The following is a 25780-nucleotide window of genomic DNA, read 5'->3' on the forward strand; positions in this document are numbered from 1 at the left end:
GCAAGGGACATGTGTACATATTTTTTAAGACCTCTCTTTGTACTGATCTGAGTGTGTTATGTCCAAGTGGCTTATTTACATCCCACAATGGCTCCCCACAGAACATGTGCAAGAAATGGCTTTTCTGGGAACGTACTCCATTTCTTCTGAAGCTGAGTTAAGTCCGTTTTATGGCAGGAGAGCATGCATTTAAAATGAAGAGAGAGACTGTACCTCCTGCTATCACAGTATAGACTGATAATTTTTGATGAACAGCACGTGGGGCTGCAGAAAAAGGAATGATAATTTAGATGCAAGTGGAGATACTCCTTCTTCCTCACTTTGTGATACCTCTCCTTCCTCATTTATTTACTATTCTCTTGTGACTGTGGTTTGACTGATACCATTTTTCTATCCAAACTATTGGTCTGGGGTGCTTTGAATTCTTTCTCTGCTTTAGCCATTGTTACAAGCCTACTTTTTAATCTCATGTGAAGCTTATAGGAACAAACTTCATGGATAATGGGGAAGGAACCAATTACTGTGATTCTGGTTGCACATGCTTTAGCATATATTTAACTTGCTGAAAAGTTTTCAGACTTGGAGTGGTGCTCCAGAATTGCTGCACACAAATGTATATTGAACTACAAAAACTTTTCAGTTTTATCAAGTATTTGTTTTCCTGCTGTGTCTTGATTGTTTTTACTGGTGCATTATACCCTGACTTGAAGTTTCTCAGGAGTTCTTTGAACACTTTTTTTTTTTTGAGAGAGAGCAGTCCCTTCCCTGAAACAGTGCAGAAATTGTTTGGTTTTGCTGTATGTAATAGAAGGGCTATTTGTTTTTGCTTGCTTCCTCATCTAAATGTTTCCTGCAAAAACAGTCTTTGCACTGCAAAAGTCATCTCCCTGGTCTTACTCTTTACTCATTTTCTAGAACTTTGAAATATTGCCAAATAGAAGTCTGAGAAACCTTAAATCCTCACAGTCTTGTGAGGGTAGTGATGGGTCATAGTGGTGAGGGGGAGTCGAGTGTCTGAGGAAGGGTCCAGGTAGATCAGGTCTCTTACAGAATACTCACAGCAATTTTAGGAACATATAAGGAAGAGTTACTCAACAGGTTTTGTGAGTAAAGGGGGAAGCACTCTGAAACTTTCTAGTAATTTATTTTGTATAGAGTTTAATAGATACATCAGCAACTAAAATCCAGAGTTTTTCAACTGGCAGTAGAAAGATACAGTGCACTGTAGGGTCTTCAGTATTCAGGTGCAACGTATGGCGTGTTTTTTAACAACATTTTAAAGAATCCAGTATCAGGGAAAGCCTTTTAAACCATAATCTGATAGTGCTTTTGTAGTATGTTATGTTTTTTCCATTTTATTTCTTTGTTCTTTACTAATTGAGGTTACGTTTGGTTTTTGTTTGTTTTTTTGATTTGAAGTTCTAAGAAGCCTGACTAAAGTGAAAGATGTAACTTAGATACCAAATCTTCTAACAAGCTTAATTTTTTTTTTTTACTATCACCATAGCTACTGTAATAGTCCAGAGTGTGGGCCTTTCAATTATGAAGCTTAGACTTAATTTAAGCTTTTTTTTTTCATATATCTTTGCAGCAGAGAGACGAATTGGTTATAGGCAGTACCTAGGTGACTGCCAAGCTTATATATTCATAATGGAGTTAAAGCTTTATTACTGAAAGATTACACAGAAATTTTTTACTGTGGTAAAAATAAACAAGGATTTCTTTTATATGCTGCTGTGTAGCGAAATACTATTATGAATTATAAAATAGTTAGTAAATGCAAGTTTCTCAGTCCATATTGGCAAGCACGTTTTACAGTTTTGCATGTGTAGTAGCTGACAAAACTTTAAGGCAATAAAATTTTCTTGGTTACAATACTGTGTCTGGGGATGTAGGTAAAAGCTGTTAATATAAAGAAATTGTTTTCTAAGAGAATACTGTCTCTCAAGATCCTTTTCTTAAACTACACTTGCTTTGTTTCACTCTTTGATCATATGAAGTTTACCAAATTGAAAGAAAATTCAGTTGAACATTTGGCTTTGGCTATTCAAAATATTGACCTTTAAATAGAATGGTGTCAACATTCATCTGGAAACCTTGGAGGGAAAGGAACAGTCCTTCCTGTGTTTGTCTGAGAGGAATTATCCAAAGTGAAGTATGAAACTTTCATTGTCTTGATGCTGATACCAAACAGCAGACCTCTGTTTACTGAGCTGTTCCAACTAATCCTACATTGTTCAGCGTCACTAGATCTTAATACATTTTTAGTGGATAAACTCAAGATCCTGTTTTGGTTTTTTTTCCTCAGCTGATGATGAACAAATGTAAAATTACATGAATTATTGTCTTCATTCTTTGTTTTCTGATTTTCAAAAATTTGTTTGGGTGATTTAATGCCATCCGCAATAAATTTTCTTTTTCCTAATTCAGGGTGGGGTTTTTTGTCATTATATGTCCGTTGGGTATTTTTATTCCAAAACTGTGTGCAAATACATCTATGAACAGAGTGTTGAGAAAGTGGCAGAATCCAAAGCTCTAGTGATAAAAGGTATAGGGAAGAAAGAGCTGGGGATGGTGTCACGTATTGCTCAGAAATTAGGCTTTTTGGGTCCCTCCAGTAAGCCTACCTCTTTTTAATATGAGGGGACTTTGGTGAAATGTACATCCTTTTCTCTTGCTCTTGTTCTCTCTTTCTGTGGTCATTACTTTTATTCATAGGAGGTCGTATGTGAGATCTCTGACGAGCCAGTTTTCCTTCTCTGACCTGGACTGACTGTATGTGTTTCCACATCAGTGGCAGGTATTCCTGGTAGTTGTGACCAAGAGTATTTTGATGATTGTAATATCTGGAGGACTTGTTCATGATATGTCACTCTTTTATTTATGGACTCATGCAACAATTCAGGTTGGATGGGACCTCTGGAGAGTGTCTGGCTCCTTGCAGCTCCCTTGCTGTACGTGAATGTGTGAAGGGATGGTAGGACTCTTGGAGCTCTCTGGATGATGTGTAGCTTCCTGCCTTTTGATATTCTGTCATTCCCACCTAACATTTTTGCTACCATCCATTCACTTTTGGCTTTCTGTTATTTTCGCCCTTCTAGAATCTTATCTTAGGAACACTCCTAAAAATAAAACATTTCAAACACATGCTATCTCATTCCTGCAGACATGAAAAATAACTTACATTTTAGTGTGCGACTTTCTTGGGAAGTATCTTTTGTGTCTTATAAGGAATTTTGCCTTTTGTCAGATTTCATACAGTTGTAAAATCTTAGTTTTTCAAATTTTGTCTCTTCATAGGCCAGAAGCGAAATTTGGATGAAGTGAACTAACTAAGTCGCCGTCATGAGTAGGAGCAAGCGTGACAACAATTTCTACAGCGTTGAAATCGGAGACTCTACTTTCACTGTATTGAAACGATATCAAAATTTGAAACCAATAGGATCAGGAGCACAAGGGATAGTATGGTAAGGTTTTTTAAAATTTAAGCGTTCCTTCAGTTTTCCTTAACAGAATTTTTTGGGTTCTTGAGGTGTTGTGTGTCACTGAGCAAGAATGTGGAAAAATACCTTCTACAGGCAAAACAGTGATGGTAACTGTTGGTCATTTGTCCTTAGCAAGGGCTATTGCTGTTGCTTTTTGGTGCGTGTCCTTTCCAGCTTCTGAGTCAATGCCCTTTTGTGCAAATTCAGCCAGATATGCTGAGTCCTGTAAATTAATGGGGGAAAAAAACTGGATAAAGAAATGAATCCTAATCCACACTGCTTGCAGTGAAATAAAAGTGAGAAATACTCTTTATAGTATTTGCTGCTTGTAGATGCTTGTACTTCTTGAAATGGTTTGTTAGGATTCTGTTTCACTTAGTTTTATAATCAGTATAGTTCCTAATACCTGGTTAGTGAGCATTTGTGATGCTGACTCTCATTGTAATATGTACATGCCAGATACAGTTTAGGAAAATTATGACTTGACAGTATAATTCTTTGAATAAGAGCTCTGATTTGTGGACTGAAAAGTGTCCAGTTGATTTAAGTTGGTGACAACAAGCTGCTTTTAGGCACTGTTTCCTGTGCAGTGACATTGCCCCAAAGAGAAATGTTGATTTGAGCTTCTTGCAAGTTTTTTGAATGTTGAGGAGAAGGATGTAGATAGCACAGGAACTTGCAGATTTTTGAATTTATTGTAACTCTTTAAGATGCTAACCAGGTATGTAAAAATACAGAAGAAACATCAAGAAAAAGAAAGGAAAGGAAAAGCATAGTTTCAAAAACTTTTCCCTATAGCCTCTTTACTGCCTTGATCTTGACTTGTTCAGTGTTATGCGATTGTGTGGTATGGGTGGGGTTTTAATTCATGTTTGTATCTTAGCAGGGTTAATAATAAAAGAGTGTGCTTAGTGCAAATGAAAACTTGAAGGCCAGTACTCTAGAAAGATTTGGTTTTGAACTGGTAACTTCTGGCATTAAGATTTTTTGGTCTCTAAGTAGCAGCATCAGAAAAACTGATCTGAATTTTGTCTGCATGTGTGTTAATATATTGAGGATGTAGACAGTCATTTGACAAGTTTGTTTAGTTGCTATAGAAATGCCAGCAAAAGCTTTAGATGTTATAACTGTCCTTCTGATTGCCAGTCATATGTTACTGCCTGTTTTCCTAAAGCTAAGATCCAAAAACTGACCATGTAATTACTCTAGTGACATTCTGTACTTGCTGGTAGTGATAATAGAAGCCTTTTTAGTTAAACCTCTCTACTTGCCCTGAGGAGGACTGGAGTGCTCATGTAGTTAAATCTTGTCCATGTCTGAAGGAGATATGGTGCAATTCTTGTGATTTGGGTTGGGGTTTTTTTTAGTTGGTCTGTATTTGTTGGTTTTTTTTTTTTAAAAACTAATAGATCCAATTTGATTTGAAAGAATATTAAGTAGTTGGCCTAATACTGAAACAGGCTCTAAGGCTGCAGTTATATACTGGGGATGCAGAAATTTAAATACTAGTACAGGAGTCCCAGGTTGGCAGTCTTTCCTGGCCACCTCTTGAATGCTCTTTCATAAGATAATCCTTGTCTTGGGGGCAGGTGGAGGAATTCCAGATACAGTAGAAAATGTAAATCAAAGAAAGTTACCAGTACGTGTTGTTCCCATTTTCTTTTCCTTCGATAGTGACTAGAGGTTTTGATGATAAAAGAATAAAAATCCTTAAAGCCTACAAACTGTATAGACAATCTGCTTTTTAAAGTAGTGAGTTTGGCATTTAGTAGATGCTACTGTTTGCTGGCAGATGTTCTTCATTAGGTTTGAGTACCTTTCTTGATAAGAGACAAGAAAACAATATTTTCCCTGCTGAGACTATTTCAGTAACTGATAAATATTTCCTGAGTCTGCATGGTAGTCAGCTGTTGTATTAGCTCTGGCAGGAAAAGCAAGCTGAGCCTTCCTGTCATGGAAATGTGATATGTAAGGGAGTTGTCCCCAGTAACAGTCTTCATCAGTTAAACAGCTTGTGTCACTGAATCATATGACAATCTTGACATTAGTCTGCAATCAAAATGTTATTCTTTCTTTTTACCAAGTTAAAGCCAGTGACATCTAGATGTTAAAGCTTTCTTAAGACTTTTTTGTTTTGACATTGATGCTCTCATTGTCATCGGGATATTAAGCAACTACGTAAGTGAAAGCATGGGACCTTTATATAACCTACTTTTCCACTCTTTTCCCTTCTTTTCAGTGTGAAGATTTTGTGTAAAATGGATGTGCTTTTCATGTTTGAAGTATTTTGGATCTTATTTAGGCAGTCTGTTCCTGGGTGCCAGTGAGTGGCAAGAACTCAATATCTTTGGAAGCAGAAATCCTGCAGTATTTTGTAGAAGTTGTCATGTGTTAATACTCTGAAGCTGGGAAGTACTTTTAAATTTTGAATCACTCAGCATACGAGAGCACTTTGCTTTATTACACTCCCTAAAACTGAGTAACACTGGAAATTTGGGGTTTTTGCAGACATGATACAAAGTATCTGAAAAAGGTTGCAACTGCCACAGCTTAAAGGACCTTGGCGCTAGAGATGTAATAATGTTATTTTTAATTACAGTGCAGCTTATGATGCCATCCTTGAAAGGAATGTTGCAATCAAGAAGTTAAGCCGACCGTTTCAGAACCAAACCCATGCTAAGAGAGCCTACAGAGAGCTTGTTCTTATGAAGTGCGTTAATCACAAAAATGTGAGTCCTGCTCCAAATGTTAAAGATTTAACTAGAAGGTTATTCTTTGTAAAAGGAAGTGACTTCAGGGGAGATTTTCATTGCATGGTTGTATCTCCATGATAAGTAGAGAAGGATATATCAGAAGAGCTATTATTTACTGGTTTTAATACCTGCTGCCCCCACTTCAAAATCAGGAAGGGAGTAAGTGTTACATTGCTATGTTTTACATGCAGCTGTCAAATAAGAGGAGGATGATTGGTAAGTGCATCCTTGTCTCTGTTGCTGCTGCTAGACACATAGGAGGAAAAAGAAAAAGGCTGTTTAGGTTTTTCTTTTTTTTTTTTTTCCTGGTGCATGAATGAGTTTGGAATCTTGTGTTGTGACAACAGGAACTGTGTTATGCTTATGAAGCTGTGCAGTAGACCAGATCACAGAAATGGGAAGAGAATAAGTGATAAATTTATTGGAGTTGAACTACAAAAGGCTGGTATTGGCCATTTTCTTCCTTCAGAGACAGCTGTGTTCAGTCTTCCTCACTTTCCCTCTTAATCCCCCATCAGGAAGATGGCTGCTAGGGAGGTAGGGAGTCATAGAAAACTTACTCTGTCTTCTAGCTTCTTGGGAAAATCTTATAACTTTTCTCAGGTGGGGTTGGCTTATATGGATTCTCTGAAGGAAGTTTCACCTAATAGCATAATTTGTATGATGATAAACTATTATAAGCCTTCCTGACTCTCGATGAGTAGTATCTTGGCTTGTTTCTGCACATCCCATCCATTCTTAGCACTGGGAAGTGTCATAAATCAGCTCTAAGAATCTGTTTGTCCATTTGGATTAAGTTTTTTCTTCACCTCTGTCAGTGGCAGAGTGGTATCTCTTAGGGAGCCTTTGTCAGGTTTTAATTTTATTATTCCTCATATGCAATAGAAATCTTACCAGGTCTCTTCAAACTGAAAGTAGGAGGAAGGGAAGACTGATTAACCTTCTTAAGTTTTAAGCTTTGAATGTCATCCTGTTAACACACACAGAGTGTCTCCTTCTAAAATCATTAGTATCTGCTACAACATGGTAGGCCTGGTTGAGCCACTGAGCATCTTGAGCCTCAGTGCATACCAGGAGGTTCATATCAGAGTAATAGTTACCAGTTCTGAAAAGTTGACTCTGCAACTTTGCTATTTCTGTGGTGCAATTACACTTCCTCTCCCCCTTCTGACAGATAATCGGCCTACTGAATGTGTTCACACCACAAAAATCCCTGGAAGAATTTCAAGATGTGTAAGTCTGATTTGAACTAAATCTGAGAATTTATTTTCAAAATATTCATGCCAAAGGATGAGCAAGAGAAAAATTACAATAAAATAGCCGTATTATCTGATTATTTTTTTTCTTCATAAGCTATATTGTGATGGAGCTCATGGATGCAAATCTCTGCCAAGTGATTCAGATGGAGCTAGACCATGAACGAATGTCCTATCTTCTTTATCAAATGCTGTGTGGTATCAAACATCTTCATTCAGCTGGAATTATTCATAGGGTAAGTGAACTAAACTGTGTGTAATTTGCATCGCACTTGGTTTTGCTTTGAGTATTTAAAAGATAAAAAAAAATCAGAAATAGGATCACCAAAGGTGATTCATAGCCTGTCCCATAGGCAGAGAGAGAAAGCTGAAAGGAAATCATCACACTTACCATTTTGCAGGGTGATTCTGGAATGAACCTTTTGAGTGTTTGAATGATTTGATGATAATCTGCACAGAGCAAATAAAAGATTTTTGCAGTGAGTTACATTACCTCCTCTGTATAATGTTCTATTTTAGTAGTCATGGCAGGAAAGAATATCTGAAAGCATCTCTGCCTTTATTGTTTTGGTAACCAAACCTGAAATCTCATCTTTAGAAGGAACTGCCAATTTTATTTCTCATCTTGAACTAGCAGAGTAATGAATAAGTACCTGAAATCATGATACAAACAGATGATAAAGACCTGTAAGTGGAGGTTGCATTACACCTGTCTGTCACAAAGCATTTACTCAGACTGCCCACAGGCAAAACTGACTACTGCTTTTTAAATGGCATCTGTGTTACAGTCCAGTCAAGAAATTTTGAATTTAAGATTGCCTGCTCAAGTTAAACATCTTATATACAATTGTATGTAGTGTAAAAATTGCTTGAGATTGTCTAGTTACAACTTTTTTAAATAGTTTGAAATTGTTAGTTTGGGAAATGGTAAGCTTGTATTTCTACAGTACTACATTTTTATTGTTACTTTTTTAGAGGGTTTGGAAGTTTTCCATTCTGAAGGGATGCAGAAGATTTCTTTAAACTTAGTTGTGTGGGTTAGTTTCAATCACTATCATATCGTCTTCCTCATGGATGATATACACAGCAGTTTTGTGATTGCCACAGGCAACACCACAGGAATTGCTGTCCAATTACTTGTCCAGGTCAGTGGTTCACCACACTGTGAGTGGGATGTTGAATGGCCTGCAGGCTGGATCTGGCAGTCTGACGTGCCTGTACAGTTTGCTGCTTTTCCCCCAAGGGAACAGGGACAATTGTTTGAATAGAAAATACAGTTTGAGTGGCCAAACACTGCTTCCTTTTGCTCAGCTAGTTCTAGTACTCATCAGCTGCTTCATTCCAGTGAGGAGCTCAGGGAGCAGAGGTGAAGCTTCTTGCATTCGATTTCCCTGAACTGCTGTGTTGAAAGAGATGGGTGAGGAAGAGTAGGGAAAAGCATCACCTGCAACCAGACATTGTACCTGGTGCTGCTTGGTCTGCACTTGGCATTGAGTCAAATCAGTGGGCTTCTTGCATTATTATGGGAATGCTAGGGAAAACAAGGTTGCTTCACTTACCAGTGTTGGGCTATTATGTTGCATATGACTGAGATTATGCATCCCTTTGTGTCCTAATGCATGTGCCTGTGGGTTTGAAATAACTGTTTTGTATGCAGCTTCACATTTCCTGGTCTCCTCAATACTTAGGTATGCAAGTTAATTGCTGTGGGTTTTCCTAGGTCTTTTTTAGATTTGGAAAAATGGCATATTATATGGACATCCCAGAGTAGGTAATGTATGAATATCTCTCTGTGGATCTTAGTGCAGGCACAAGGGACCTTCTGAAACAGTGCTTGTTTTCAGAATGGTTTTTACTTCTGCAAAGTGAACATTGATCCTATAGAAGTCACAGAAATTTGTACATTTATAGAAAAGGAGTCACTACTCAAGTAGTTGTTGGGCAGGAGTAAAGATTGCTTTGAGGATAGAATTCCTGCCTCTGTAAACACAGGTTAAGTCTTTGAAATGCTTCATATCGCTCAGGGATAAATGATGCCAAAGAGACTACAGGTACAATTGCTGTGTAAATAGTACCATGTGTATGCATGAATGCTTTTGAAGGACATGTGCAGATACATTTCACTTGCATGTCTTCCTGGTAGATTTTCAGCTGACAGCTTCTTCTCAGACTTCGTTAGAAGATTAAGTACGTTCAGGCAGAACATTACCCACTGTGTGCCTTGTGCCTTTACACTTCAAGGTGTAAAGTATCAAAATTCTGTTTCTCTGTGGAACAAGTTAAACAAAATCTCGGAAGTCAAGGAGGGCATGCTTGAAAAAGAGACATGTTCCGTGGACCATGTGGTTGCAGCAGTAACTCTATATCCCTCTTTTGGGCTCTCAGCACCACTGTCCTTAAAGTTCAAAGCTAATTACTTGGTTGAAACTCCTTAAACATAGACTGCACTACTGTGGCTGCCTGTGGAGCATTCTGGCTACAATCTAGTGTACTTTAGCGTTCTCTAAAGCTTTAAGCTTTTTTGGTGTTGGTAGTTTCACATGTTTTTTAACTGGGTTCTTAAGCTTCTAACACAGCTGTGGGACTCTCAGCGTCTCAGTAACTTTTTCAAACCTTGCTGCATGACTGAAACCACAGCAATCTGTGTATGTGTCTTATAGCACTGGATAGTACTTGCCATAGAAATAGGTGGTTTTTTCCTAGTGAACTAGAGGCACGGAATGAAGCAGAGATCAAACACAAAGCGAGTTTCAGTCAATTTCCCCTGGAAAAGTTGTAGGGGGTATATTTACCCATCAATGGGTAAAAATTTAATCTCTGTAAAGATTTGACTGTAACTTTACACTGACTTTAACAGACGTTGGCAAATGAACATTACTGTGTGCCAAACATTTTGCAGAGAGGCAGTTTCCAGCCAGTGTAGAAGTACACGTTCACTTCTGTTTCATAATCTCCGGGGGATGAATGATCAGCGTTTCAGAGTTGTGCCTCGCTGACTTGCTGAGGGACACAGAGTGTCTCATTAGTCTTGCATGGGAGCTCTGAAACATGGAATTCTGCCTGATTTTGAGTACTTAAGAAAGGGGCCTAATTATGGAAGCCCTTCACAAATCTTTTGTTAATAAGGGAAAAGCCCAAAGAAGCCATGAATTACCCTCCAGAGATGTCCCTGTCTCCCTGTCTGGTTAATGGGGATGCAGCTATGAAAAATCTGTTTTCTAAGCACTGACATTTTACATTTTTAAGGTTCAATGACACATCTGCTATAGGTTCTGGATATATTTATACGGCCTAATTAACTTGATCACTCTTAAAGGAAGTTTTGAGTTTGTGTTTATTTAAAACATAAGAGATGTGGGTTCTGCATGAATTTGAATGCAGTGTTAAGTCAAGTCTGGCCTTCATCATTTTGATCCTAGGCTTCATGACAGCTACATGGTGTTCAGAAATTAAGGAGGGGCAGCTTTTGCATTTTGTCCTCATAGTGATTTTTCTCTTGCTAAGGGAAGATCTTTTAACATTTTGAGTGTTAATCCTGCAGCTTTGAGGAGGATGAGTATAGTTAATACCATAAGCATGCACCTGGGATTTTGCAATGAACATCCTGAAAATAATAGAATTGTGCAAAAATAAAGATGATAATAAACAAGACTGTAGCAGAATCTGAAACATACGTATTAAAATGACTGGAATGCCTTGTAGAACTTGAATTAATTTGTGGTGTAAGAGAATGTTTTAAGCCAAGGTTGTCTGCAGAGTCCTTGTGCAAGTGTTTTGGAAGTGCATGTATGAATATGTATGTATGCAAGACTTTTAATTGCTCACTAAAATTCTGAAACTCTTTTTTGTGATTTCCTCTCTCTTTAGTGCAGTTTTCTTAGCTTTGTGAGGAGATTGCTGAAACTACATAAATCTTGCAGATAGCCAATTTTAAGTCTCTGTGAAACAGTGACAGATATTGCTACTTATCAAATGCCTGCAGCTCAAATGCTGGAGTCCTCTGCCGTATCTCAGGTTTTTCTCTCATTAATCTCAGTAGAGTGTAGGCAGGAAGGATCTAAGTCTTATCTGTGTTGGCCTGTGTGCTGTGAATCATTTTATGATTGCAAAGTTATTCAGAAGTTACTCTGTTTGTAATATTTGCTCTGTGACATTCAGATGTGTGTAGGATCCTCCTGAGATGATGATGGAGTATGCCAGTGTAATGTCTGTATAAATAGATGTTGTAAAGCCACTTGTCAATAGGATTCAAATGAAAAGAATAGTTACTATATTTCTAACTAAGATGATCTGAAGCTGTATCAGTGCTCCACTCTATATTTTTCACTGCAATATAATGATTGTGTTAATTCTTGGCAGTTTTTCAGTGGTGCCTTTTTGGGTTTGGTTGCCAAAATTAGTATAAAACCAAATCCTAAATGGGAAACTAAAACTGTGTGGGCATGGGGATTTCCTTCCTGTTCAGAGAAACATTGATTCGAAAGAGGTAATGTAACCTCAACTAGCAAATAAACCTTTTACTTTTTACATTCATATTATAATTCTAATAATTTTTGTATCAAGATGATTATTACATCAAATGATTTCAGCAATTGTTATGTTACTTGTGTTCTGCATCATAGTAATAATCACTGTTCCAGTGAGCAGTTTCTAGACCTTTCCTCAGAGCTAACACTTCTTACTAACCTCAATTTATTTCAGACATTGCTAACATATCTTGTAATGCTGGTTGTATTTTCCTTCTCTAATTGCTATATAAATCTACAAGCACAATAAAGGAATTAATTCTGTAGTCTGCTGAATGCACATGAATTAATGCAAGGGGAAAAAAACTGCAGTTATAGCAATAACCTAGTTGTGTGTGTGGGTATAATGTTAGCAGTAATTATATTATTAAAATGTGAACCACAGAGTACTTTGTGCTTGTCTTAGCAGTCATATATGATGTTTCTTTTTAAAGGATTTAAAGCCCAGTAATATAGTAGTAAAGTCAGACTGCACTTTGAAGATTCTTGACTTTGGACTGGCCAGAACTGCAGGAACTAGTTTTATGATGACGCCTTATGTAGTGACTCGTTACTACAGAGCACCAGAGGTCATCCTAGGGATGGGATACAAAGAAAACGGTCAGCAAATATAGTCTTTCTTTGGCATAGCTTTATTATTTTTTTTTTTGTTTGGCACACCACATTTTACATGTTAATGTTTTTTTCAAGCTGTAGAAATTTTATAAATTAGTCTTTTGATCAAAATGCAGATTTTGGATACACCAATTGTTTATTCAGCTCAACCCATTAGAAAATGTTTGCATTTAATAGGAGAAGAAATTGAGGGCCTTGTTTATTTAAAAATTTAAATAACAAGTGACATCCATAAGAACTGGAAATATATTTTCTTGATATGTGTTATGTACCTTGATAGACCTTCACCTGACTTTATTCCTGGTGAAGATGTAAATTGTAATTCATCAGTAGATGTGTGCACTAAATTGAATGTTAAATAACTATATTCCATATAGCCTTTTAGGATGTAGGGAGCATAAAGGCTACTGAGGAACAAACAAGCTGAGACTACCTACTGTGGCATTTCTTTTAATTAAAACCTGCGTTCTTTAAACCTGTTGCACTCAGTTCTTAATGTTGCTGCAGTCAGTAATATACTTGAGACAAGAATACAGAGAGTACTGTCACGAAGCATCATAGATTCCTTGAGGTCCATGACAAATTCCAAGGAAATTTTACTTTGTCACTCTGCTTGCATACATTTCCCTTCTCTTTATGCTTGCTCTGTGGCCAGTCTGTCTCTCTCTGTCTTCTGCAAGAAAATAAGAAAGGGCTATGTCGTTTGAGGGAAACACAAAATCAACTACATTGCACCTTCTCAATGAAACAGCCAGCGCCCGTTAGGAAAACAAACTGATGTGTCATTCCTGCATTCCTGTTGTAGCAGCCCTGATTCTGCTGCCATTTCATTGATCTGCTGTCACTGTGGCCAGTCAGCTCCCTTGTTTCCAGCTCAGGCAGGCACAGTGCCCAGAGGTCACTGGAGGTATTTTAAGCCCTCTGTTGATCCACCAGCAAGGCGCTGAGATGCCCTGCTGCTTTAGGCTTGGTGAGCTGTCTCCTGGGGATGTGAGGTGTGGCTCCTCACATTACTGACACAACTGGGGCTTGCTCTGCCTTTCAGGATTCCTAATATAGTCTGCAAACCTGCCTGGCAACTGCAACTACATAGTCACAACCAATGACTTCAGGTTGTGTGTGAATGGTGTTAACAATGAAAGAAGGCAACTCAGAGGAGTGAGAGTAGATCATTTTTGCAAGGCTGTGGTTTTATTTCTGTCTGGATCGTTAACATGAATGAGAGGAGGTACATTCCTTCAAGTGGCCTCCATGGCTGCCTGTTTTTCCTGTGATTTAGAAGTCACAGGTTGAGTACAGCAAGTTATTTTTTTTACTCCTAAAGTTTTTAGGTTTGCCAATTTGTCTTTTTTTTCCCCCAAGACTTTACATTGGCCATTTAAGGGACACTAGATAAAAGTACCTAAAACTGTAGTATTGAGTCATGCAGCTGCCTTACAGGAGGAATTGATACAATGAAAATCACAAGTTTTCTAATTTAGCTTGCCCAGTTTAGATTTTTCTCTTAAATAGTAAGTAATTGAGAGTTGCAGAAGTGTGAAACATTCTTTCCACTAAAAGGTTGTTTAAGTTATTATTAGTGTTAAATAGATTGTGTTCCAGAGTATCCTGTCATGATAGTGACAATCCTGTTCCTAAGGACACAGGACTTGTTTGTGCAGCAAAACATAAATAATAGTTAAGTTCATTTGAAGAACTATCATGTCTTCCCAGAGTCAAATACATGGTCATTGAAATTAGACAGACACTTCTGGAGAATGTAAAAGTAAATCTATGGACTGAGTCTGAAGACAGTCTGCATTTCCACATGTACTGTTCTCATTAAAAGGCCATTTACACTATTTGCATAGGCTGTTCTTCTCAATTGCTACCTGAGGAGTTTATGGAGCTCCCATGACTAGGAGACAGGGATCAAGGATGCACTTAGAATAAAAACCATGGGCTGTCCAGAGGCCTCAATCTATTAGTATGGATGCCTCTTATAGCCCCTTAAACCAATAGTTAAATTAACTGTTAACTTATTTAATATAGAGTTAAATATTGAAAATTGATGGTTAACTAATGGTTGCAGGGTCATCTGGCAGTTTCAGCACCCTGCTGAACTGATGTGGGAGGATTGCAATTTATAGTTTGATGACTGAGATACATACTGCAGAGTAGTGTTCTTTTGTTATGCACGTCCAAAATATTTGTTTTAAAACTCGCAAAGATGCCAAACTGATTATATAGAATTCACTTCTGCACAGGGTTTATTACTAAAGGAGATTTGGGTATATCATATTGAGAAACCAATCCTTGCAAAATCAAGAAATGAAACTCAAGAACTGAAGGACACCAAAATTGTTCATGCACATGTACCTTAACATATTTAGATTTATGCACAGTTATGTGCATGATTATCAGAAAGGAAGCACTGAAAAGCAAGGAAAGCCCTAAACCCTTTGAAGCAACTACTTTTAAGTTTCCTGTTATGTACATTGAGTTTGAACTTAATTTTCACATGTTTTTTTTTCTCCTAGAGTTATAGAAAACAGTTCACTTCAAACAGGGTTATTAAGAGTACAGTGGACTCCTTATGGCAGCATTAGATTTTTAAAAATATTTTCAAATCTGTAATGAGATTTTACTCATTTTACTTGGTCTTCTATAGAAGTATTCACAGGAGCAGCCCTCAGTGTACAAATTAGTTTAGCTTCATAAAAAAAGTTAGAGACTTCTTGATTTAATGAAAGCAGCAAATCAGAACACCCCAAAACATCTCAATTTTGGTAACTTTATTGTGTTGGACACAAACTGATTACAACAGATTTGGGTATATTTTGGGTTGGGCTGGCAGAAGATTGATTTGTGGGTCAAAAAGTCAACATTCAGAATTTTATTTAAAAAGTCAAATGCAAAATTTGGCTTCAAATCTTTGGGTCTCTGAGCCAAATAATATGTACTTAAATATTTGGAAAGGGTTTTTAAAGGAAAAACAGCACTAATCATAAAATGTTGACAATCATTTTTAAATGAACCAGGCCCTTAATTTTGACCTATTAATATGCACAACTAAGATCTCCTGTCATATGATTGAGATACTATTTTAGAGGAACTTGTAAATGAGGGAGAAGGAATATTTTCAGTAAGAAGCAACATTGTTTGCTTGACATTGTTGAGCTCCTTCAGAACATTTACATGTGATTCTTAGTATACAGTTGTTCTCATTTAAATCCCCTTCTTACCTGCTTAATTGAAATTGCAGTGTTATGTTTTATATTAAAGTATTCATAATAATATAATTATTATGACTTCAAGAAAACTTGTGCATACAGAGTTAACGGTACCTCTGAAAGCAACTGCAAAAGAAATTGGCATACCTGTACAAAGTAAACTTGTGCATCTCTAAGTATGTCTTTTGAGTAATTTCTTTTAAGGTAATGTAGAAAATGCATATTTCATTTCAAAAAAATTGCTTTTGAGTTTTTCTTTTGTATAAGATGTTATTTCAGCATAACTGGAGACATATCTTTAAACAAATGATTTCAACTGAAAATCTTCTAGGAGCATACTAACATTGTCATTAACTGATCCTCTAAAATTCTAAGTGATCTTTTACTGATTCTGTTTGCTTTTTATTTAAAGTGAGAGAGAGATGCATGGTAATCTGACTTTTAGGAAATACTTGATGTCAAATTTTAATTCTATGTAATACCTAATTAATTCTCCTAAAAAAATGAACTGTTTCAATAGGCAGTATTTTTACAGGTCAATTTACTTTGCTGCTTTTAGAATTATTCATACAACTACAGTGGAATTACTTTCAAGAAATCAAGCTGTCTTTGGTGCTTGAATCTGGTCTCTTGGCAGAGGTAGCTTTGCAAGCTTCAGAGCTTGGAGAAGGGCCTTACTCTGCTTCATGTGTGTCTCTCTCTCTCTCTGCTCAAGCTCTTGCTCTAGCACTATATTAAACGAAAGGATGTTTTTCTGCCTTGTATTTGAGACAGTTAAAAGCTAATCCTTACACATGGTGTATTTTAAAGTGTTTTCATTGATTAATACAAAGATTTGCTCTTCTTCCTGTGCTGTCTCTGCAGTTTATAGGATGCAGTCATGTTATGCTTCTTTTAATTTTAAATGACCGTTTGCTTTGCTTTTCCTTCTTTTTGTGCTACAAACATAGTGGATTTATGGTCTGTGGGGTGCATTATGGGCGAAATGGTTTGCCACAAAATCCTCTTTCCAGGAAGGGACTGTATCCTTGTGCTGCTGCAGCAGGTTGAATTAGTTAGGAAGTGATTAACCTTTTTATTGATGTTGTGTCATGAAGATGCATATTGTACAATTTTATTTTTTTTTTTATTAAATGAACATGGATTTTTCTTGTGATACACTTATTAAAAAAAAAAGAACTTCATTTATATTCAGGCTGCACCTAGCAGTAGGACATAGTCTCTGCTGGTCCTGTAGTTAAGCATACATTCACCTTCACTCATTACATTACACATGCTTTTTATAGTCACTTCATGTGTATGTGTGTGTCTGAATATTTTTATTTCTTTTATTTTAATAACTATCTTTTATGTTAATATCATTGCATTTTGTTTTCAGTTGACATTTGGTCAGTTGGGTGCATCATGGGAGAAATGATCAAAGGTGGTGTTTTATTTCCTGGTACAGATCGTATCCTTACCTTTGGCCTAGGATGTAGTTGTAAAAGGTCAAAAGATACTGCAGCTATATAGTTCCAGATTAAGGTAGTTCTAATTTTTAAAATACTGGTTTTCAACTGCCTTTTCAAAGTGCAAGTTCATTATATACCACTTTGGCAAACAGACTTATTTTTAATTTTTCCTTTTTCTTTTTTTTCCTCTCTGTTCTTTTTCCAGTTTAATATAGTGCCTGTCATTGCTTTTGAATGTTGTCACATTTAAGACAAATTTATTTATTTATTTATTTTTAGGTGGTGTTTTACTGGTTCACATGCATTGGTTTTTACTTTGGAGGTTATTTTTATGTAATAACTTACTAATCTTGTTTAGTATCTGAGTGTGTTAGCAGTTATTATTCTTTACATTTTAAAGAAAATGTTCACAAAAAATTCCTGATCATCTTTATTAGTTACACTCTGGAATTTTATATTTTTTATATTTTATTTATATATGCAGAAATGATCCTGCAAATAGCTTTCAGAAATACCTGGCATTTTTGTCTTTCTATTCCATGAATGGCTTGGTGGTGTCTATATGGGTTGTCCTGTGAACACTATTTCAGACAAAGAGTCCACTCCAAACGAACAGAACTGAAACCTCTGGATCATCCCTAAAATTAATGGAAATAATTGGTGTTTGACATCTTATTTGTTTTACTAGTACTTACAGACCAAGTTTTTTAGATGCCATCAGAAATATTTCCTGCTTTTGCTGCAGGTTACTGTTTAAAAATTGTTAAGTACCATTTAGGGGTGGAGATGGGGTCAAGATTTTGAGACACAGTGAGGAGATCAAGGGCATCTTTACTTTCACACAGCTCTGTCATTGCATGAGCTGCACCATGCTTTGCTTTATGCATCTGGTTTGCTAGCATGGCTTTTCAATTTACACTCAGTGCCATACAGTGTAAATACTTTTTTTGTCAAGGCCTGTACTAAAACTCTGTAGAGCTTGAAAATCCTTATATAAAGATCTGTTATTAAGTTTTAAGAACAGAAGAGAAGCCCTGCTACAACCCACAGAAGATTTAGATGGCCCGGTATCCAGTCTTTGATGGCAGCTGAAAATAAAATTGAGGAGAATATTTGAATGAGATAAGGGTATATAAAATTTTATATGAGCTCTCTTCCATTATCTAACCATCTGCAACTATGAATTCCCGAGACAAATGTTACTTTTTTTGTTCAGTAACATGTATTAAATTCTTCTGCCGTGAACTGGTCAATCTCCCTTTACGGTGTGCAGACTTTTCAGTTAAGATGTTCCTTATGCATCCTTGAAACTCTTTAATTCTTCATTCAAGTCTTTGACAATATTGTCATTGACCTGTGTGGGCCCAGACTTCATGCTTTGTGTGCCCACTGGTGCTCAGTGTTGCACATCCTTGGTAAGAGGTTGCCCCAGATTGGGGTGAGGTATCGAGCTGAGAACAGAGGACAAAGCACCTACATGGGGTAATTGTCACGAGTGCCTTGGTGATGTGTAGTAGCTCCACTACTGTGAATGTGTGTTCAGACCAGGAAGTGAGAGTTCTTCTCCAGAATCCAAACGAGGCCTTAATTTAAATTCATTTAATACATTGTGTGAGTCTTCTAATATTCTGTTTCTCAGAAGTATATCCTTTTCTAGTTAATTATTATTTGAGTAAAATTCACATTGCCTTGCCTACGCTACCATAGTCTTGCTTTGTTTCACTGTTTTCTCTAAGAGGATAGTCCTAATTTGTGATGATAAACTTGATATTTTATTATAATTTTCTGTATTTTCTCTGTTGGTTATTTCATGTTGTTTTAATATAACTTTCTAGCTGAAAATCAGACACAGTGTTTTTCTTAGCTGCATAACCTTAGATATTGATCAATGGAATAAAGTTATAGAGCAGCTAGGAACACCCTGCCCCGAATTTATGAAGAAATTGCAGCCTACAGTCCGAACTTATGTGGAGAACAGACCTAAATATGCTGGATATAGTTTTGAAAAACTCTTTCCAGATGTCCTTTTTCCAGCTGACTCTGAACACAATAAACTTAAAGGTAAGGTCTGTCTTCTGTGTGTTGTATATTTTAAAAGTTTTAAAACTGTGATATACTGAACAGAAATGTCTTGGTTTTGTTCACTATAAAATCACCCCATTAAAGATTTAAGTATATAAGATTTATATCATGAGAATGGATGAATGTGCTGGCATATGCTTGCCTCCACTTATATATTTTCATGAAACAGCTCCTATTCTTGGAGCTGTCTTTATAAAGAGAAGTAAATACCTATATTCCTCTCAGTGACAGATGCCAACGTGATTTAGAGAAAAGTTGGGGGAGGTTGGAATAGAAGTTGTGTAGGCAGAGTAGATCTTTGTTCTCTAGGGATGCATAAAAGGAGTTTATATTCATAATATATAGATATCCTGTAGTTATTTCAGAAGCTTACTGGTTTTAAGTCACCTACTCACTGTATTTTCTGTGACTAACAGTCCATGACAGAGGGGGGTAATAGGTGCTTGCCTGTTGCCAGACAAGGCTGCACTGCCAGCTGAGCTGTTTCATGTAAGGATGTCACACCAAGGGACACTATGCTGAAAATGTATAGTGAAACATATCCAACCCCTTTCCCACCTGTGTAATTTTCTTCAATTTTTTTCCCATCAAATGGGCCATTCTCCTAAACTTCAAATTATGCGAGGGTTGCGTCAGTATTTAACTGGAATTTGTTTACTCTGGATCTCTTCTTTATGAGATTTGAAATACTGTGTTATGTGCTCTATGTATGGCACTAGTCTGAGCAGAAAATCTTATTTTTGCAGCAAGTCAAGCAAGGGATTTGTTATCAAAAATGCTGGTTATAGATGCTTCTAAAAGAATCTCTGTGGATGAAGCCCTGCAGCACCCATACATCAATGTTTGGTATGATCCATCAGAAGCAGAAGCTGTAAGTCCTTATTTTAGGTCTCTGCTTAGGAAGGTACTGTACTAAAGCCATCTTGTTGTGATGCTTGATACAGCTGCTTGAAAGAAGATTGTTGCACATTTCACTAGAAGCTTAACTGAGCCATAATTATTTTTATTGACATCTATAGATGTGTTTATTACAAACAGCATTAAGAATAAGCTTAGACTAAAGTGCTGATCTCTGTTGTTTGTACAATTGCATATAATCTGAACATGTAGTAATGCATCTAAAATCTTCTATATAGGGTTCTAATTTATTGAGCTTTACTTCCTCCGGTGTGGTTTGATTGCCCTTGATGGGCTTCTGAGGTATTTATTCCTGGGCAAGAGAAAAATTTTCATTAGTTGTAATAATTGGTTGTCCTCTTAAACTAGAAATTATTGTTCCAGCAAAATCAGAATACAAGATCTTGAGTTTTCAGTTGTTAACACTAATGAGCAAAGGGATTAGTTGAAATTTTTTCTTAAAAAATTAGTTTTGGGACAATATCAGTTTATGAGAAAAGCATCATTTTTTAAAAAAGAAAGGTGGTTGGTGATTGCCACTAAGAATAGAAAAAGATGCCTGATTGTAAGTGGAGCAATTAGAATTCTGATGATCTGTAATAGTTAGATGGCAAATGTCATAATTAACAGTAAGTAGCTAAAATTGGCTGCTTGTGCTGGAGACTGCACTTTGGAGCTCTTTTACCAGACCATTTTTCTATTCTATTACCATACTCGGTTTCTATTTTAATTATTACAGTAAGGTAAGCAAATTTTTTATTCAGAAGAACATAAAAGCAGTAGCATCTAGAAAATAGGCCAAGTCTGAGTGAAATATATGATCATGTAAATATGGTATTTTAAAAACAGGTTAATGTTTTCAGTGGTTAATTTAATTTTCCATTTATACTGGTTTTGTATCCCTTTTGATTGCTCTATGATGAGTTTTGTTTTTCAGCCTCCCCCAAAGATACCAGATAAGCAGTTAGATGAGAGGGAGCACACGATAGAAGAATGGAAAGGTAAGAAGGGCATTTAAGGTAAAATAAGGCTTTTGGGAGTAGGCTGGGCCCCAGTGATTACACTGAAGTGCTTCTGAGCAACCTAATAGTATTTACTTTACCTGCTTGGAATGGCAAGGAAGTAGATCAGTGCTTCACAAGTTCTTGATTATTGGAACACACAAAAATTTTCCTTTGGCGGTGCTGAACCTTTGTAGAGAACTAAAGACCTGTTCATTTCAGTCACCTTTTGCAAACCATAGGACAGCATTTTTAGGGAGGGTAACTCTTCTGGACCAACAGCTAAAACTGAAAAAGATGCAGGAGTTTGAGCAAAATAAGTCTGAATTAGAAGGACTAGTTCTCAAATGAAGAGCACTGTAACAATAACTGCTCTTTTAAAATCAAGCAGAGGACTTGTAAGAAGAAGCCATAAGGAGTGTGAGTAATGGGCGAGATAGTGAGGTTAAAGCTGGTGTGGGAGATGCTGATGGTTATCAGCTGTGAGATCCTGAGAAAGTAGCTGGGCTTGAGGTTTGGAATGGATTGTAGTATGACATAAGACTCATACCTCCAAGAGCATGATCTTTAGTGTTCAGTACTGGTTTAGTATCTATATTTCCTGGTCATATATATGAGGTACAAAATGGTAAGTATAAGGGGAACATCCTTGTAACCTGTAAAGCTTGTGCTTCATTTTGAAATTGCTTCTATTATTGCAGAGATTCTAGTGCTAAGAAAAAAGTCCAGATTGCTGTGCAGGCTATAAAGGTTGCATTTAAGCAAGAGTTTAGTGCATTGAGCAATCTAATAATTTGTACTGAAAAATTTTAGGAAGGGATATTAGACCTGTATAACCTTTTATCCCCAGAGGAAAAAGAAGAAGGGAAAATATTTTATGAATAATTTTTGACAGTTTCATTGTGTTGGCTAATAATGGGCACAAATCTGTAAAATTTAGTACTATCACACTTCTAGGTTACTTTCTGTTAAAAACTGAGTTTTAATTGTAAAGGCAGAGATAAGGAGAATTGTGGAAATTCTCCTACCGTCCTCATTCCAAGCAAAGTTATTTCCCTTTTGAAGCAGATGTGCTGAGGGTATTTCAAGCAATATGGTGTTTACTTTTGAGATTCCCATAGCCCTTGAAATTATAATTCTTATATGCTAGCATTATGTTCCATTTCATGGTGATCTGGACTTTTACACGTTGTTGCTGAGGAAATTTAGTGGCAAATGTGCATTGGGGTTATGGCAATGCTGTCAGGGCTTGTTCTTAGCTCTTCCTTTGAAGACAGCTGATCGAGTTTATCTGTACCAAAGAAGCCAATGATAAAAACTGAGCGAGCCTTAAGACCCAGTTTAACCTCAAGTCCCAGAGCAGCCTGGATGAAAGAGCCTTAGAGCAATGTCAGTGTGTTCTCAAGAGTCCTAGGCCACTGTAGCTCCAACAGAAAAGAACTGTACATTTTTATATCACTTTCCAGTTGCTGTGTAGGCTACAACCTGTCGTTCAAAACTAATTCCGAACAGTAATAAACCTGTGAAATTTAAATGTACATCTTAACAGGAGATGTGTTGCAAATTCTTGGGGTTGCAAATTCATTTTTTGCCTTCCCTTCTCTGCATTTTCAGAGTTGATATACAAGGAAGTCATGGACCTGGAGGAGAGAACCAAGAATGGGGTTATACGCGGCCAACCAGCCCCTTTAGGTTGGTTACATTAAAAGCACAGTACAAAGCTCCATGAGTTGTAGGGCAGGAGGGAGTAAAGCTGTTCAAGACATCCAAAAGTAACTCAAAAATATGGCTCTTAAATCACCAAACCTCTTGAATTCTCTTTGAGGTATTGTATATTTGAGTGGAATATAGGGGGCTGACATCTCTTTATTAGTCTGCTAAATCCCTCTATTAGTCTGCTAAATCCCTCTGTTATTGTCTCTGTGTCATTTCAGTCCTCAAGAAACATGCTGTTATGTACTGGTGCTCAATTGCTATAGTTTGGTTAGATGTGTAATGTGTAGCTGGTACAGTTTCAGATAAGATGTAACCACTACTTAGATCTTGGAAATACTGAAACAGGATTTCTAGGTTGGAAAATGGTGAAGTACTTTGCACTTCATTTTACTGGCCTTGGAAGAATGTGCCCATTAACTGACTCTTGATAAAGCTTTGTGACAAAAGTTGGACTGCCCTTGCTCACTCTGCTTGGGATTCACTGAAGTTCAGACTCGGAGAAATCCCTGGATATCTGAGGTTGAATGGATGTGATGTGGCTGGGCACCAGCTATTCCCCAGCCCCAAGGGGAGGGGAAAAAAAAACCCAAGCCCCTTCTTTCTTTATCAAGATATGTAGATACATTCTAGCTTAGGGTCTCAACATTTTCTAGGGTATCTTAGCTTACTGTCTTTGTGATTTATTTTTTTTTTTAACCTTCAGCCATAAGCATTTACTGTGATTTGGCAGCTGTCTGTGCCATGTGAGTTCTGTGGTTCTTGACATACCATCCATTAAACCCCACATTAAAGACTTGTGGGTTTTATTTATTTTGACAATGGATTGAGACACATCTCTTTCAACTTGCCAAAACAGGGAAAAGTAATGGCCATTAGGAAAAGACAGACTAATGCAAGTACTGAACTGTGCAACTGTATCTGCAACTGATTTGCTGTTTTGTTTCTCATAGCACAGGTGCAGCAATGATCAATGGCTCTCAACATCCATCTTCATCATCATCTGTCAACGATGTGTCTTCAATGTCAACAGATCCAACATTGGCCTCTGATACAGACAGCAGTCTAGAAACCTCAGCTGGACCTCTGGGTTGCTGTAGATGACTACTTGGTCTTTTGGGGGGTGGGAGGGGGGTCCTTTTAGTCATTAATAGGGCACTTTTAAAATTTGGTGGTATTTTTGAGTGTTTTTTCAAAAATAATCATGAAATTCATCATAAAGTGCTGTAATTTCAAACTGTAAGTTGTGTTAAAAGCAGCCACTTTTTTGCTGTAATTAACTGTAAAATATTAAACCTGATAATTTTTATTGTGGTTTTAAAATCTGCATATTTGCTTTACTATTATGCTGCTGATCTTTTTTTACTGAATTTGTAAGATTTGTTTTATCAAAGCACATATTAATGTTGTGGTCATTACCATATAATGAATTATTTAAGATTTTATAGGTTTTCAATTTTTTAATTAGAATTTATTCCAGATGTTTTGTTCATGATATCCTTCAGAGTTTTATGCTTGGTCATACATCTGTGGTCTAGGTGGAGGGGGAGAGAATTCAGTGCAGCCAGCTGTAGTTTTGGGCATACTACTGTGGTGCTGGCAGTGGAAAAAATCCTCTTTTATTTTGGCCACTTGCCTATAATACTTCAGCAAAAGCAACAATTAGTAAGTTTTTTTAGAGAAAAAAAAATCCTTTGCAAAATAACATTGTGTGAATGGGTTTATGAACATAAGAAAGCAAAGCATATCTTCAAAGCTGCAGAAATACCCAGCCTAGCAAAGTAATGTGATGTTTTCTGCAGAGTTGTGGCATGCCAAATCTTGTGATCACCATAAAACCCAAGGATACTTCATGAATAATACATTGCAATGCCAATAAACTGTTTACTTTTAGCTTGTAGCCTGTTTTTGTACACACAAAACAAAGTGTATCCAGGATGTCTAGACTGACAAAAAGGAAACTGAATATGCTGTAGCTATACTTCCGTATAAGACGTGATTCTTGGGAGTTGTGGTTCTTACTGGTTTTGTCTACTAGGGCGAGTGCTTTTCGAGTGCTTTTTGGGTCAAAGAGGGAATGACATGAATGCAATAGGGGCAAAACTTCAGCTACTCTTTCTCCACCAAAAATACTGATTGCTAAAAACCATTAAGTGGTAGGAGAACCTCAGGATTTCTGTAGCTAATGCATTAATGAGCAATATATGCCATCCAAAGGAGGGAGAAGTAGTGCTGTATAAATTAATATTTATCTCTTTCATTTCACCATGAGATCAGTGTAGCAGAAATCTTAACAATGGTTCATTTTAAGTCATAAATATTCAGTAGTTTTCATCACCGAAGCTCCAGGCTTCAATACACTTTTTAAACAAAAGATATATTGAGATATATAGAACATTTACTAAATAGTCATGTAAGATGGTGCTGCTCATCACAGAAGTATTTTAACTGTTTACATTTTATATTTACAGAATGATTTATGTATAACTGACTTAAGTTTGAGTTAAACAATCATTCAGAATTTATTCCTTTGGAAAATGCAGATTTTTAGTGAAGCTAGGTTATATAATTGATTGCCTCGTGTAGATGCATATTTTGTGTAGTGAATTAGAATGCGAAGAGCAATTTAAATTAGTAATGCTCACAAAAATGGACATAAATACAGAAGTCTTGCCAGGCGCCGAGCATAAGCAATGTAACTGGCTACAGAGGTCATCCAGGAATGACTGATAGTCTTCAGTGTGGTTCCTTCTGCCTTTTGGGTTAAATAAGTATCTTTTTGAAGTTCT

At 36.8% G+C, this 25780-nt stretch overlaps 1 protein-coding gene across 7 annotated transcripts in view; it reads left to right on the forward strand.

The window, feature by feature from the left end:
• The window catches only part of MAPK8 (mitogen-activated protein kinase 8), a 135698-nt gene extending 110814 nt beyond the window's left edge, over positions 1-24884 (forward strand). For 4 of the 7 annotated variants that reach the window (XM_064662825.1, XM_064662822.1, XM_064662823.1 and 1 more), the window contains exons 2-12: positions 3301-3467; positions 6085-6214; positions 7413-7471; positions 7592-7730; positions 12455-12620; positions 16798-16869; positions 19177-19359; positions 20127-20251; positions 21215-21278; positions 22893-22970; positions 23950-24884. In XM_064662825.1, coding sequence (XP_064518895.1) covers positions 3346-3467; positions 6085-6214; positions 7413-7471; positions 7592-7730; positions 12455-12620; positions 16798-16869; positions 19177-19359; positions 20127-20251; positions 21215-21278; positions 22893-22970; positions 23950-24095 — 1284 coding nt within the window. In that variant the 5' untranslated portion in view covers positions 3301-3345 and the 3' untranslated portion in view covers positions 24096-24884. Of the gene's footprint in view, positions 1-3300; positions 3468-6084; positions 6215-7412; positions 7472-7591; positions 7731-12454; positions 12621-16797; positions 16870-17225; positions 17298-19176; positions 19360-20126; positions 20252-21214; positions 21279-22892; positions 22971-23944 lie in introns of all 7 variants that reach the window. The other 3 variants (XM_064662827.1, XM_064662828.1, XM_064662826.1) reach the window with 3 other exon arrangements.
• Positions 24885-25780: the final 896 nt, after the last annotated feature.

The sequence above is a fragment of the Pseudopipra pipra genome, chromosome 8 (genome assembly GCF_036250125.1).
Source record: "Pseudopipra pipra isolate bDixPip1 chromosome 8, bDixPip1.hap1, whole genome shotgun sequence".
Classification (NCBI taxonomy): domain Eukaryota; kingdom Metazoa; phylum Chordata; class Aves; order Passeriformes; family Pipridae; genus Pseudopipra; species Pseudopipra pipra.